Consider the following 16,318-nt stretch of genomic DNA (forward strand, 5'->3'; position numbering starts at 1 on the left):
TCTTAGGCCCGGTTCACATTAGCGTTCCCTGTCCGGATCCGCCTGATCGGATCCGGACCGTATACTTTACAAACGGAACGTACGTTCCGCATAGCAATGCAAAGGCTATGCGGACGTTCACACGCGTCTGTTCCGTGCAGTACGGAGCCGGACCGGATCCGGACTCCGGACACTTTTCCAACATGCGCTATTTTTTGGTCCGGCTCATCCGGCCCACGCACCCGGACCGGAGCCTGACTGCACCATCCAGATATAGAAAACCAATGGGAAACGGAAGCACAGAACACACTGGCTACAAACACCTGACGTTCTACCCCACTTCCTATGCATATACTAGCGGCGATTTTGGATGGGGACACATGGGCAAGCATTTTGGAGTGGAGCAGCAGTGACTTTTAACGTGCTGGAGCTGTTGGCAGTATGACGGAGGTGGAGGTGAGGCCTAAACAGCGGAGGACCTGATTCCACAGGTGCACCTTCTGCTGACCTCCCAGACCCCCAAATTTTTATTTATTTCTACTTTCTTTTGCCAAACGGATCCGGATCGCATGCTGATGTACACCTGATGCAACCTGACCGGATCGGATCCGGATCAGAATCGTACGGTTCCGATACGGATCCGGTCAGCTCATCCGGTCCGTTTGGCAGAGAAACGCAAGTGTGAACGGGGCCTTATTTCCCCTCCTCTGTGACTAATAAAAAGTTGTAATTTGATCCATCAGATGTGTCATCTCAGAAATCTCCGCTGCCACAGCAGAGCAGGTAATTTTGTAAACACAGGCTGTTAATCCTTTGTCTGCTTTCATGATAGTAGTAAGTAGACACACTGAAGATTTATTTCAGGATTTGTATCAGCTGTAATCCAAAACAAATGTTTTTCTATAAAATTATTAAGCTGTTGTGTATCTTTTAGAGCAGAGAGGAAGTTCTGAGTTCAGGTCCGCTTTAAATAATGCACATTGCCTGGCTTTCCTGCTGATCGTCTGCCTCTAGTAGTTTAAGCCATAGACCTGGAACAAGCATGCAGACGAGTATGACAAATCTGATAAGAGTAGCTGCATGCTTGTTTCAGGTATGTGATTTAGACCCTACTGACCAGAAAGATCAGCAGGACAGCCAGACAACTGGTATTGTTTAAAAAGAAATAAATGTCAGCGTTCATAGGTCTCACACCTCTGGTTACTTTTTAAATTGGGATTATATTCCCAAAATTAAAATTTCAGTAACTAATCTTGGATAAATAAAAGAACATTTCAAAGCATCCTCACACATTCCCTGTGTGTAGAAACTTTTTTTCTCTCTCTAAAGAGAGCAGAAAAAGCTTGCTTATGTCTTGCAATGATTGCCAGCTGAATATCTCTGAGGAATGTGTCATCACTCTGCCCCCTCCCTGATTAAACACATCGCCCTGGCAATAGCTGAGTCACTTCAGAAGAAAAGGAGGAAGGCGGAGTGAAGACACATGCCTCAGAGAGCTTCAGCTGCTAATGATTACATTTATGGATGACCAGTGCTAAGCTTCTTTGTACTGCTCACTGCAGTGAAAATGTTTTTTTACACAAAGGAATGGATGGGAATGCATTCAAATCCTCCTATTATATAACTAAGTAGTTACTGAAATTTTATTTTTGGGAGGATATTGTAATCCCACTTTAGACCATTAGCAGCTTCAAAGGAATGATCTCGTTTGCGATAAGTGCCCTGCCTTTGGCCTCAGCTGGAAGAACTTGTTGTGCTGTAAATTCTTGGAATGCTTTGATGTCTCTCTGATAGCAGAAAATATAGAAACTGAAAGCAGAAGTTCTGTTATTGTCTCACACTGCCCCCTAGTGACAAGTGGCCAAAACACACATTACAGCAGTACTAATTAGTAGCAAGGAAATATAAATGTATGAACAATGTGGAACAACGCAAATATGTAGGGGAAGCCGGGAATCCCAGTGATGTACTTACTGTCCAGCAGGGGAAAAGTCACTGGGCGAGGAGCAGCGCTATGCATATGACTTTGTTGCCGCACTCTGCCGCAGGGTCATATGAATCTATTTTTTGGTGGTGCAATGTGAGGGGGCGGAGCATGGCACCGCAACACTCTGGCCAGCTGTAAATCATAGCCAGAACTGTAAAATATTTTGCAGTAGACAAACACAAAATAGACTAAGGTGGCCATATACTGGTTAATGTGACCAACACATAGTGGTGCTCACCGGGTACTCGCGGTCTACGGGATAGCCGTGGACCACGAGCATTTTGACTATTCGGCTCCAGAATCGTGGATTGAAATTGAACCACGGCACCGACATGCCATAGTTTTTTAAAAATCCGGATCCATTCACGATCGTGGATGCGGCAAAAATCCAGAATTAGGTCGTGAATGGGAGGAAATGGGTGGAAATGACGTCCCTGGGCCAATCAGAAGCCCCCAGCCAGGCCCTAACAACCAATCGTAGGAGGGGAGGCTATGCCCTCCCCTCCTGTTTATAAAGTGGTGGCCATGATGAAAAGCTCCGTCCTTGCTGAGTCTGTGGCACTGAGGATCATCTCCAGGCCATTGTTGCTAAAGCAAGAGTGTTTAGTGTGTCAAAACCCAGCGTTTCCAGCGTTAAATTGCTCTGATAGTGTACTTGATGGTTGTTTTTAGTTAGCTAGCCTGTTAGTGAGTTTTTACTTCAGTTAGCTGTAGTTAGTGACTAGTGAGTGTAGTCATAGTGAGAGAGTGTACTAGTGATTACTGTGCATAGTGCAGGCAGGCAGGTTCAGACTGCTTATACTGCTGTACTGTATACTTGTTAGCTAGCTGAGCCAGCTAACCAGCCAGTGATCATCTTCAGTTAGTTGCAGTTACTGTCACTGGTCAGTCACTAAGTTTACTCTGTGACCTTCTACTGTGTGGTACGCTACTAAAGTCTGCATTCCCACTGCCACGGTCCACGCATGCATATAATTTTTTGGGCAGCATATTTAAACTGTGGTACTACCAGTAAGGGTGCCATAGTCCTTCTGTGCTGCCGCACTGACCGCTTAGTCCTCCTGACTCAGTCGCTACTGTAGTCTGCGTTCTCAGGGTCCACTGACAACTCTGCTGTCATTGCTATCGCTGCAAGGAGAGGAAAAAAAAAAACATTGACAAAAACCTCTCTGGGTTTTTTTTTGTGGCGTCGCACACTTATCTCATCCTCCTCACTCCAGTGGTACCACCACCGCCAGGTGCCATTGGGACTCACCATCACCTCTGCGATTACTTAAAGTGTATTTCCCTGTTTAAAAACAATTACTGGTATTACTAATTAATGGCTGCATTTCAGGTCTTGAGCTCACTTTAAAATGCATTAAACGTTAAAAGAAAATCCAGATCCGGACGTGAATCCCGCCATGATTGACTAATTCTAGCCGAAAATACGGCCGAATTTGGGAATCAGTTTCAAATCCGGAAAGCAATCACGATGGTTCCGGATTTGTTTTTTTAACCACGGCTGTGGTTTTGAATCCGTGGATGAGGGGTATCCGAGCACCACTACCAACACATAGATCCCTCTCTGGTCATAATGTGGTCATGGAGGAATCTATCTGGCACGGAGGTCTATGCCTTGAAAATCTGTGGAGCTGCACATTACCTTCTGAACCCCCATGTCACCCCCAGGAAATGTGCCCCACCCCTCCGGCCATGCATAGTGTAGGCAGCGGAGCTCAAACTCCTCTATCTGCCGGCGCATGTTTTGTCTCCATCGTTGGCTCCTCCCTGTCTCATCTCTCCTGGGGCACCTGTGTCAATTGATAAACACGAGAGGCCAAATACTAGAGGCATGTACCTTATGTGATCACTAAAGGCCTCTAGCACTTGTTACAGGACACAGGTGCCTGGTAGAGATGAGGAGGAGCACCCAGCGGCTATGGAGAGTAGATATAGGAAGTGCTGGCAGAGGTGAGTGGAAGCTCCACTGCCAACACTGCACGTTGGTTGTCCTGGAGTTGAACGCCACTACCAACATACTCACGACTCATTGCTGATTGAGCAATACCCACGACTGACCAATTTGATTCATTTTTGGCCAAACATTGATCGATCGGGCATCATTTGATCAAAACTGCTAGAAGTGGATGCTGCAGAGTGATTGAATCTGCTAGATACAGATGAGAAAATTGATAAGTATATGGACAACCCTATTTCTTCTGGAACTTCTAATGGTGGCCACTAATGATCCAATCTTTTTCATCCAATCTTACCAAATCTATGTATTATAAGGGTACATTGAGTAAATATACTGAATGGATACTTCAGGCAGTTACCTTATATTACATAGAAATGGTAAGATTGGATGAAAAAGGTTGGATCATTAGTGGCCACCTTAACATAGATAACAAGTACAACTTGTAAACAACACACAAAAGATAACTTTAGCCATGCAGGCAGCTAACAAACTAGCAGAGGAGCAGCTGATCCATAATTACCTGTCCCTGGATGATGCGTTTTTCTCCTTCCTTCTCCTCCTGCTCCTCCTTGAATTTCCCAATCTGTTGTGCTCCCTGTTCCTCCCCTCAGTGTCAAAGTGGAGAGGAGGGGTGGAGAGCAGAGGGGACTCTGTGACTTCAGGAGCTGCTGATCTCCTGTCTGCTGTAACATCGCCACAGCCCTCCTGCTGCCCTAGTCCCGGACCGTTGTGGCCTGCCTATAGATCCATAAACAGGACAAAACTGCTGGACCATTCTCACTCCATTAGCTTGTCCACTTAAGGTTGAATGAGAGAAGTCCTAAAACTAGACAACTGGAATCACAAAAGTTAGGCCACAATTTTATTAACATAGGAGCTAGCAATAGTATACTGTATCATAGAAGAAGTCAAGGAGGAAGGAATATAGCAAGGAGAAGAAGAAACTGATGACGAGCTGGATCTCATTCCCCTTTCCTCTACCCCAATTGGCTTACATGGAAGTGTACTAAAAGAGGGAAAAGAAGCTAGCCTAAGTAGTACTAGTAGGACTCCTAATTGTCCAGAAGATCATCCTACAGGCCACTGATCCAACACAGGGTCATTCAAAAACTATTTGACAAGAGCCTGTGGAATAGATTTCTTGTGGCTGTGCTCTGGCCCTGTACAAGCACATCCCAACTGGGCTGTGCACGAGTGTCTTCATCCTACTGGGCATGCCCAGAACTTACTAGAGTATGCTCAGTATGCATGCACTTGTACTTGGCCTGGAGTGCGGCCATAAGAATAAGAGGCCCCTGTGCAGGAATGATGATCTCAAAATGGATTTGGGGAAGAGTCTTGATCATCCAGAGGTTTCCTACTACAGAGGGAAGTATCTACATTTTACGCTGGACGTTGATTGAGCTCATGAAGTCCTCCACTCACAAGTCATTTAAGATGCTGATGTTGGAGTGGTCTGGAATGATGCCCTCATAGGGGAAGCAGGCAAAGCAGAACCTCTTCATATCCCTCCAGCACTGCTTACAGTACACCGCGTCGCAGTCTGGCGTTGTGCACTTGATAGATTTTTCATTCTCCCGGTCATTGCAGACCTTGCAGCGTCGCGGCATAAATTGCTTAATCCATGAGCAGAAATTGCGCCCAGGGCCTACCATGCTCTGTGTCTGAAAGAAAGAGGACAAACACAATAAATTACGAGGCTAGTGTGTTGAGTTAGTCAAGTACTTATTTTGCCTCCGTCCATCTTGTCCCCGAAACCTAACAGAAAGGTGAGACCCCAAATCCTATATATTCACCCATGGTGGGGAAAGGGTAAGAATCTGATAGAACCCTTAGTTTACTTTAAGAACCATTGTTTCAGCAGAAGACTTTATTTAGAGTTCTACCTTAAAACATATTCTAGAGAAACATAATTCTGATGTTTTTAGTGATACATCATGCTTTGTGGATGGCCATTAATTTGTAATTTAGCAGATGTACCAGATGCTAAAAACTATAAACAATCTCAGGGTTTCCAAACCATAATACCGGGAAATCGGAGTACAGGTCAGAGGAAGCTCCCAGTTTGGTTTGGAGCATCCGCAGCTGCGCTGTGCGTGTGCTGTCAATCACTCCATCTTAGAAGCTAATAGAAAGCTCCTAATGTGATGGACAGCTCTCACACACCCACAGCCCACCTATAATGGAATGTGCCTACTTAACACCTGTTGAGCTGGAGACCTTTATGTATATAAGAGGAAGCTGTACTTTATAGGTAGGGAATGGTATTCGCTTGACTTAGACCTGATGAACGTTCTGCGTATTTGTGTTTCCTGAAATCCGCTTTTTGTAACCCAGACTGAACACCGTGCATTGCTAACTTATGCAATATATCCTTAACTGACTTGGAGCATCTGTGATCTGTGTATCAAGCTGCAGAATTCTATGTGAACTTCGATTGGTGAGAAACAAATCGCAATCAGTTGGCCGTTGCAGAGGCGTAGCTAGGCTTTTCAGCGCCCGGGGACAAAGACAGTTTTTGTGCCCCCTCTGGACAAATTGGACATGGCCATGCATCAGAATGTGGGTGTTGTCATGGGTAGAGCCAAATGTACAAATGCTGTTTAGATGCCAGATGCACCCCCTATAGTTAGCTAGATGTACCCACCTTGTTCTGCAGCTGTTAATGCTTCTGCACTCCTCTGCAGAGGGAGGGAGAGAAGCAGGGGCACTTCAGGCAACCAGCAAGCTGCCTCTCACTCACTTGGGGGTGTGGTGGCCATGCTCTGTGCCCCCCTATAGTGCTGCGCCTGGGGACATGTGTTTCCCCTTGCCCACCCATAGCTACGCCTCTGGGTCATTTGTGCCAAATGGTGGTTACTTAGGGAAACCACTTAATCAGATATTAACAGGAAGGTGGAGGGTGGTGGTGCTGGTTTGTGTGAAAAGGATCACATACCTCTACAGGGAAGCTACTTATTGCATCAGGATTGGCTATCTTGTGATTTACATTAGATGCTGGTGTGGTGGATCCCCTTGATGATATCTGAATAATCCTTATTAATTAATCTCCTCCTAAAAATATTTTAAATCAAGAGGGAGAACATGATCAGTTTGAAGAGTGGATATACTTGCGATCCCTAACTTTGCACACTAAAGGTGCCACACATTACTCGATTGCCACCAGATTTTTTACATCAGATCGATCCCTCTCTAAGATCTGGTCAGAAAGGCATCTATTTCCTGCCCTTAGGAATGGTCAGAAATACCAATTTTCAAATTCTTCGGAAATTCCGAAATGCACATTTCCGTTACTGCAGTATACTGACTGTAATGTGATTTTCCAAATTCCAAAAACGTATTGGGTTTTTATGGAGTTTGGAATATTTTGCGGACATCCCCAAAATATTATGAATTCCGTTAAAAACAATAATTTACATTACAATAGCCTTATAAACCGTTATTTGGCTAAATACTTCGGTACTCAGAAGCCGTCAACCAATCAGAGAACGCTGTATTTTTAAAATGGAAATCTGATTGCTGCGGTAATTTTAGGCCAGTCAAAAAATCAGATACTACCGAGTACTTTTATGTTTTTTGATTGGCCTAAAATTTCAGAGGTTTTCTGATTTCTGTTTACATGAGGTTCAAAAAGACTGCATGTGATTGCTACTAGGGATGGCCAATGAGATGCAAATCATTTTGAGTTGATTAAGCATTATGCAAATGTTGCATGCAAAATTATGCAGCTTGAAAATGGACCAATCGAATTTTACCTCAGCAGGATTTGATTGGTTCATTTTCAAGCTGCATACATTTGCATACAAGATTTGCATAATGCTGCACCAACTCAGAATTATTTGCATCTCATTGACCACCACTAATTGCTACTGAACCGATCAACTAGCAAGTCACTTCTCCCATATTGGCCAACCAGGAAAAAGTCTTGGTAATGGTTAAAAACCTTTGTGGTGGTTGATCACCTTAGTAGCAAAATCACGAGTCTTTTTCTGAATGCAGAATGAACAATAGCAGCTACCTTTCTGTTTGTTAAAATCATTGAGTGTTTGGGTGCAAAGGGTGGAATTAAATAATATTGCTCAACTGGGCCATACACCTTCTTCAGCACGTCCCACAGTTCAATCAATGTAATCTCCTGGGCAATAGGTGTAGACTTGCTGAGTAGGAATGCTCAATGAGATGCAAATAGTTCCATGCTGATGCAAGATTATGCAGCTTGAAAATGGACCAATCTACATCCACCTTGACGGTATTTGATTGGTCCATTTTCAAGCTGCATACATCATTTGCATAATCGTTCATCAACTCAGAAAGTATTTTCAACTCGACCTATTCTTGAGTAACCTGTTAGAATGCATCTTATATGGCAATCGGAAATTTGGATGCCCAGTGGCTTATGGAGGATTTGGGCACCCCATTTGCGTTAATGCAAATATTGGCTATTAGGCGCACTATAGTTATTGTTTTGCAAATAAGAATGTTGTAGTTTTTGACATTTTAATGTTTTGTATTTACAAATTATTCATTTTTGAAACGTATTGTTTTGAAATGTATCGTTTGGAACATTATAGGGTTAGGAAGGGTTTTTTGGGTTAGTCATCAGGAAGGGTTTTTTGGGTTAGGCTTCAGGAAGGGGGGGTTAGAGTTAGGCATCAGGAAGGGGAGTTTTAGGGTTAGGATTCAGGAAGGGGGTTTAGGGTTAGGAATCAAGAAGGGGGGGAAGGGTTTAGGGTAAGGCGTCAGGAATGGGGTTTTAGGGATGGGCATCAGGAAGGGGAGGTTAGGGTTAGGTATCAGGAAGGGGGGGTTAGGCGTTGGGAACAAACATCAGTGTCTTACTGTCTGGCCCAGACATACGTAAGCCGGATAAGATAAGGAGCCCCCTTCTTGCACTGGCCTTAAAATTTATGCCAAAAATTGGCAAATGGGGGGAAAGCAAGGTACTCATTGCCACATAGGAAGGGGCATATGACCTGGGCACTGACGGACGGACAATATATAAAGCAGCCACTGAGGCTTATCTCACCACAGTGCGGTTGAGCCTGGCTTTCCTCATGATCTGATTCCTCTTGATGATGATATATTCTTCCCGACTCCTTAGCAACTCGTTGTACAGGAATAGGACTCTGCGCTTCTCTCTCTATGAGGAAAAATAATTTGTACATAAACAGTGGAACAGAATTTGGATTGGGTTGAGCGGATTTTGAAAAAGGGATATGGGAGTGGCTCAGACAGGGTCGTCATCAGGGTAGTACAACCAATACGTCTGTATGGGGCCAGAGGAGAGTCTGAGGCCAAGCCAGGCTGGCGGTGCAAGGGATGTGGGGAGGAGGCCCGACTGCTTTCCTCCCTCCATATCCTTCAGCGCTGTCTCCTGTGCTCTCTTAGTATGCCGAGCTAGGAGCAGCAGTGAGGTCTCCTCCTCTAGCCTCTGAAGATCCTGTCTGTCTTCTGAAGAACTGTATGCTCTCTACTTTCCAAGTTCCCTGCACATCATGGTGTGAAGTACAGGAACTTACTCAGAGGGGCAGAGAACATGCAGGGTCCTCCTGCAGCTGGAGGTGAATCTCTATTTTGGACTCCACCACTGCGTGTAGCTCTGCATATACTGTATGGGAGTAGAGACCACCAGGCAAAGCTGAAGGGGGGGGGGGGGGGGGGGCACTAGACCCCCAAGTAAAGTTGGAATAGGGGAAAACACCAGAGAAAGGTTGGAGGTGAGGCACTAATCTGCCAGGGAAAGCTGGATGGGGTGGGGACCATGAGAACACCAGGGAAAGGTGGATGGGGTGGGGACCGTGAGAACACCAGGGAAAGGTGGATGGGGTGGGGCCCATGAGAACACCAGGGGAAGGTGGATGGGGTGGGGCCCATGAGAACACCAGGGAAAGGTGGATGGGGGGGACCATGAGAACACCAGGGAAAGATGGATGGGGTAAACTACCAAGGAATGCTGGAAAGGTGAAAGGTGATGAGTTCGGGACAATGAAAACACCAGGAAAAGGTAGTTTTGGGGGGAGATGGACCACCAGGGAAAGCTGGATGGGGGGTGGACTACCAGGGAAAGCTGGATTGGGGGGTAGAGCACCAGAGAAAGCTGGATGGGGGTGGATTACAAGGGAAAGCTTGATGGGGTGGACTACAAGGGAAAGCTGGATGGGGGTGGATTACAAGGGAAAGCTAAATGGGTGGACCACAATGGAAAGCTGGAAGGAGGGGGGATTTGCTCAGTATGGAGTCCAGAAATTTGTGAATGGTGGCCCTGGGTCCAAATTGTCCTCTATAGCTAGTGTAACTGATTTACCTTTGGAAAATAAAAGGCTGCCACCACGCGCCGCAGGCGATAGACATAGACGTGAAGGATGGACAGGCATACATATCCCACTACTGGTGTGCAGCTCCAGAAGTAGTCCGTTGCTGACATGTGGATGGGATCAGGAAGGCACACTGCAAGGAAGAGAGGATCATAGTAATCACCGTGGTGCACAACATGCAGGTAAGTCATAAAAACAAGGTCAGTGATACAGAGACAATTCCTTCCACACCTTCTCCTATCGCCTTCTCATTGCCCAATCTGCCCATAGAAAAGCCACCATCAGGAGGTGCAGGAAACGCTCCAGTATGGGCAGAGATGGATTAAGATGTAGTAGGGCCCTAGGTAAGGTAGTAGATTTTGGGCCCCCTTGTGGTGTCTTTGGTAAGCTGAAGTGGAGAGAGATCAGAGAAGGTGGCTGGTGGGCCCCTTGCCACCCACTAGGCCCCAAGCACTTGCCTAGGTTGCCTGTTGAATGACCCTGCTCTAAGTATGGGGCCCAAGGAGAGCGTACAAGGTTAAATACTGCATGAGAGCCCAAGAGGATCCCAGAAGTATACTCTATAAGATGACCACTACATCTTTATGGATTCTGCCCTGGTCCATAGCTGGGCGTCTCATGCGTAGCAGAACTATGTCCCATGGGAAGCCACAAGTTCTGCTACGCATGAGACGCCCAGCTATGGACCACACCTTCTCCAACTTGACCAGGTGAAAGATTTGTAAGACGAAATTGATAAGATGATAGATAATTGTGGTCTTACAAATTTATTATATGATTCCACCGATCTACCTTCCAGGTTCCTTCCCGGTCAAGTCACCATCATTCTTTATAGACTCCTTGGTCTGCTTCATCCGTACCTCCTCCACAAAGGACTTGTCACACCTATGTACACCATTTGCTGACTGATATTGGAACTGCACTTTCAATTCCTCCTAGGTGTCTCTTTAATTAGCGCAAACTATTCAAGAAAGCTTAGCCCATTTGACCGGTCCCGGAGTGAATAGGTTATTGCCTTCAGCTATGGAGATCCCAATTAGGGATGGTCAGTGAGACGCAAACGATTTCCAGTTGATGCAGGATTATGCAGCTTGAAAATGTACCAATCAAATCGCGGGAAGGTGGCATTCGATTGGTCCATTTTCCTGCTGCATAATTTTGCATACAAAATGTGCATAACCCTACATCAACTTGGAATTATTTTCATCTCATTGAGCGTCCCTTTTTGCAATGCCCATTTTGTGAACAACGTCTTGGTTCTCCATTACCAAGAACCTTGGCTAGTTTACCCGCCTCGTCTTCCTACAGTCCTGACAGTACTTGTCTTCCTACAGTCCTGACCTGTTATTTGCTGCTGACCCTTCTGGTTTGCTGCCATTTGTCTCCACCACTGGCCTTTTCCACCCAAACTGATGTCTTTGTATTTCACGTCACTTCAGCTTTCTACCAGCTGGCTGATTGCTCCTGCCTGGGTCATATACTGTATTTGTACAGTTCATCACCCCTTGCCAAATGCACTGGTGTAACAAGGACATGAACCCAATAAACTGCACAGTCCACATCTAAAATGTCCTCTTCTTTGGACCCACATCTAAGATCTCCTTTTAGGACTTCTTTGGTCCCACATATAAGATCTTCCCTCAGAACTTGTTTGGGCCCACATCTAACATCTTCTCTCAGAACGTCTTTGGACCCCTATCTAAGATCTCTCAGAACGTCTTTGGACCCACATCTAAGATCTCCTTTCAGGACTTCTTTGGTCCCACATCTAAGATCTCCTCTCATAACTTCTTTGCATCCACATCTAATGCTAGGTACACACAATTCAATATTCTCAATTTACCTGCCAGATCGATTTTTTTTTCCAACATGTCCGATCTAAATTTCGATAGATTTGCCAATCGATTTCAATAGAAGTGAATGGAAAATTGATCAGAAAATCGCATTAAATTGAGATCGGACAAGTTGGAAAAAATCGATCTGACATGTAAATCTGCCATAAAATTGTGTAGTGTGTACCTAGCGTATCGCATGCTCTCTAGGTAAGTAAAATGCAGACCAAGGTACCACCAGCAGTAGAAGTCTTAAGCTTTGGGAAAAGCTGCAGAAGAGGGCATGCTGGGGGTCGAGTTCTGCGTGAATGCGGGTGGACGACGTCCACTTACTTTTTCTTGAGCCTGGATGCCGTCCACCCTAGCAGGACTCGTACTTTTCTCCCAGTTCCTTTCTGGTCGGTCCTGGAATGCAGAGCAGCGGTCATGTGACACTGCTCAGGTACATGACCGCTCTGCGCTATTTCCTCCCTTCTCCCCTCCTCTCTACAATGCGGGCGGCAGTGTAATGGCAGGCAGGGGCAGCGTGTCTACACTTTTCGTCCCACCAAGCAGCGCCATTCAGTCAGCCGCACCCCCTTAGCGATAAGCCTGGGTAATTGTGAAACCTTCTGGAGACCAGCCAGCAATAAATTGCGTCCACAGTCCATCCTAGGTTCAGGGCATGCTTTTATATCTTCTTGCTTAAAATACTGCCATTGGTGTCACAACGCTAGCAGTGTGGGCCGTGTTGCCTCCATAGAACAGTCTATGGGGCGTGACAAAAAGTCCCTCCAATGTGAGGAGAAGAGTGTGCTGTAATCCAAGTATCACCATGTGGTATCAGTCACTTAGCGCTCTGACAGTAGGGATGGCGTTGTGCAAATAACCCAGTATACTGCATGGTATTAGTAGCAAGAAATAGCATATAGTACTCCCCAGCTTGCGTGTCCGCTGATCGCTAGATGATGCATTCACATATATCAAGCATAAGCACTTATCTGAGTGTATGGGCTGCGGAAAGTAGTTATAAGTGTTGCTGCAAAAGGCGGCAGATCGGCCGTCCCAATAGCCTGGAGGCCTCTGTGCATAAGATGGCGGCGGCGTGGCTGAGATAGCCGGCGGCTCCCTGAATAGGATTGTGCGTATTGGTCATGCCTATCTACCCTGTGTGAGTGGTTATGCCATTCCTACATTTACTAAATTTTCTGGCTTCCTCCCAGAGGCTTGGATGAGGTGTTTTATTTATATATATATATATATATATATATATATATATATATATATATATATATATATATATATATATATATATATATATATATATATGCAATATTGACCTCTAGTCTGCCACTCTGCCTGCCAGTGCCAGATATTGCTGATATTGACCTCTAGTCTGCCTGCCAGTGCCAGATTATTGCCTGATAATTGGCCTCTAGTCTGCCTGTGCCACTGCCAGATATTGACCACCTGGGCACTGTTGTCATTTTATTGATTCCAAAACCTTTAGAACAAATTATTGGAAAATCATGATGATTAACAAGGTTGCCCAAACTTTCGCATCCTACTGTATATATCTCTTTTTTTTCGGGGGGATGGCGTCCACTCACCTCCCCTCTTTTCCCAGGACTAGACCCCTGGGGCATGTTAATGTTTTGTACTTACGCTCGTTGTTGGTGACCTCAAAAACATCAGCCGTGGAATTCAAAATGCTAACGCTCTTCCTGATTATATCGGCAATCACCGAATCACCACCGACAATTATCTCCACTCTGTGATTACCTGTTGGGGAAGATTACTGCTAACTTTATCAGGGTTGATTCACAAAACTTCTCTTATGAAGTACGATTCATAATTCTAATTATTCATATTTCTCCTTCTCTGTCTTAACCCACAACCCATCGCTCATGATAATATTACTGGTACTAACAACAGTAGGGTACTGTGCGTTTCGAATCTAGCGCGACTCCCGCTACATGGGTTTCACGAGAGTTGCTGTGGTTTCCTGCATTACTTCACGTGCCTTACCTAAGTGATACTCGTGTTGCCTATATACCATGGGTCATGCTAATGGCACAACATGCGGCACACTGCTGTTATAAGTACCAGTATAATTGCTATGAGCTGCCTTGTCACTATTCTTCCGGGGGCCGCGCTCAGCGATAGGGGACATCAGAGCACTGACGGAAGCCTCAATAGGATCCTGAGGCTTCCCTCTCTTTAGGCAAGTATCTAATTTTGTACCTGGGATTCGGCTCCAGTACACTTTGGATGCATGTACCAGGCTTAATTTTGATTGGCCAATTTTTCCACCTCCATATAGTAGCAGAGTTTACCTACACAATCTGTTTATGGCATTTAACATTTGTTGGCCCTTAACCACTTCAGCCTTTAGTGTTTTTTCACCTTATGCATCCGAGCAAATTTCACCTCCTATTCATTTACCAATAACTGTATCACTACTTATCACAATGAATTGATCTATATCTTGTTTTTTTCGCCACCAATCCAGGCTTTCTTTGGGTGGTACATTTTGCCAAGAACTATTTTATTCTAAATGCATTTTAACGGGAATATTAAGAAAAAAAATTCATTATTTGTCAGTTTTTGGCCATTATAGCTTTAAAATAATACATACTACCATAATTAAAACTCACATATTTTATTTGCCCATTTGTCCCGGTTATTATACCATTTAAATTATGTTCCTATCACAATGTATGGTGCCAATATTTTATTTGGAAATAAAGGTGTATTTTTTCAGTCTTGCGTCCATCACTATTTACAAGCTTATAATTTAAATATGTTAGTAATATAACCTCTTGACATGCATATTAAAAAAAATTTCAGACCCTTAGGTAACTTTTTTTTTTATTTTTATTAAAAAATTGATTTAAGTTTTTTTGGGTGTGTGGGAGGTAAACAGTTCATTTTAAATGTAAAAATATCTATTCATTTAAAAAAAAATGTATGTAGATGTAGTTTTACTATTTGGCCACAAGATGGCCACAGTCAAATTTTGGCTTCCTGTAAGCGTACTTACAGAAAGTGAAGAGGGGATGTGTAACAGAACAATAGCGGCTTCTCCACAGAAGCCAGCAATCGCTCTAACGAGACTTAGATCAATGTTGGTTTAGGTTCTCTTTAACTACTTGCCGACCGCGTAAAGTCGATGGGCGTGGCCGCGGCGACAGCCCCAGAACCACCTAATGCCGATCGGTGTAAAGTCCTGGGGCTCTGTTTTGCAGGAGATTGTGTGCAGGTTGCGCGCGCATCTCCTGCTTGGTGGGCAGAGCAGAGCTCCGCCTTCAGTCTCCGAGCGGCGATCGCCGCTGGGGACTGTTACACAGCGAAACCGCCGTCTATAAAGCTTGTACAGAGCTGCGATCCGGTGCAGCGCTGTACTGGGGACAGCCGTGTGACACGGCTGTCCCCTCCATTGGCCCAGAAGTGATAGGCTGTCACAGGCTGAAGCCTATGACAGCCGATCACAGTGATAGGCTGGCGGAGGGAGGGAGGGAGTGGCCACTGCAGCACAAATAAAGACACATTTTTTAATAAAAAAATAAAAATAAAAAATCAACAAATAAACATTTATAAAAACAAACACCGTGGTGCAATCAGACCCCACCAACAGAGAGCTCTGTTGGTGGGGAGAAAAAGGTGGGGGTGGGGGGAATCACTTGTGTGCTGTGTTGTGCGGCCCTGCAGCTTTGCCTTAAAGCTGCAGTGGCCTATTTTACAAAAAAAGGCCTGGTCTTTAGGGGGGTTTAACACTGTGGTCCTCGACTCAAGTGGTTAAAGGTGATCAGTTAAAATCTGACATAACCAACAGGTTTTGGACTAGTCCCTTTCCTCATGGGGGATTCTCCGATTTTCTTTGTTTTCAAAAGCAATTCAGGTATGGCAGTTGCTCAGTCCACCTGCCAAAATAGTGTGCAAGTGAGTAGGAAGGCTGGCTGGTATTTTTTACTATTTTACAGTTAAACTGCTGCTCTGGAAATGCTTTTGAAAACAAAGAAGAGCCTGAGTCCCCCCCCCCCCCCCCCCCATGAGCAGATGGACTAGTCCAAACCTGTCGGTTCTGTCAGATTTTAACTGTTTACTTTTTTACTATAGTAATGCTTTAAGCAAATGTGTTTCAAGGGGGCGGCCATCTTGCTCATTGTGAACTCTAGAAACTGCCTTACTTGCAGAGCTGACATTCCTACATTCTGAGTGACATGGGGGGGGGGGGGGGGGGGGGGGCGCCGCCTCCCGGGATTAC

At 45.1% G+C, this 16,318-nt stretch overlaps 1 protein-coding gene across 7 annotated transcripts in view; it reads right to left on the reverse strand.

Annotated features, from left to right (window-relative positions):
- Nucleotides 1-4,761: 4,761 nt before the first annotated feature.
- The window catches only part of DCST1 (DC-STAMP domain containing 1), a 52,444-nt gene continuing 40,887 nt past the window's right edge, over nt 4,762-16,318 (reverse strand). For 6 of the 7 annotated variants that reach the window (XM_068263473.1, XM_068263471.1, XM_068263469.1 and 3 more), the window contains 4 exons: nt 13,717-13,833; nt 10,231-10,373; nt 8,953-9,066; nt 4,762-5,590 (listed from right to left, as the gene is read on the reverse strand). In XM_068263473.1, the coding sequence (XP_068119574.1) occupies nt 5,348-5,590; nt 8,953-9,066; nt 10,231-10,373; nt 13,717-13,833 (617 nt within the window). In that variant the 3' untranslated portion in view covers nt 4,762-5,347. Of the gene's footprint in view, nt 5,591-6,870; nt 6,981-8,952; nt 9,067-10,230; nt 10,374-13,716; nt 13,834-16,318 lie in introns of those variants that run through there. The other variant, XM_068263475.1, reaches the window with a different exon arrangement.

This window comes from Hyperolius riggenbachi, chromosome 12 (genome assembly GCF_040937935.1).
Source record: "Hyperolius riggenbachi isolate aHypRig1 chromosome 12, aHypRig1.pri, whole genome shotgun sequence".
NCBI lineage: Eukaryota > Metazoa > Chordata > Amphibia > Anura > Hyperoliidae > Hyperolius > Hyperolius riggenbachi.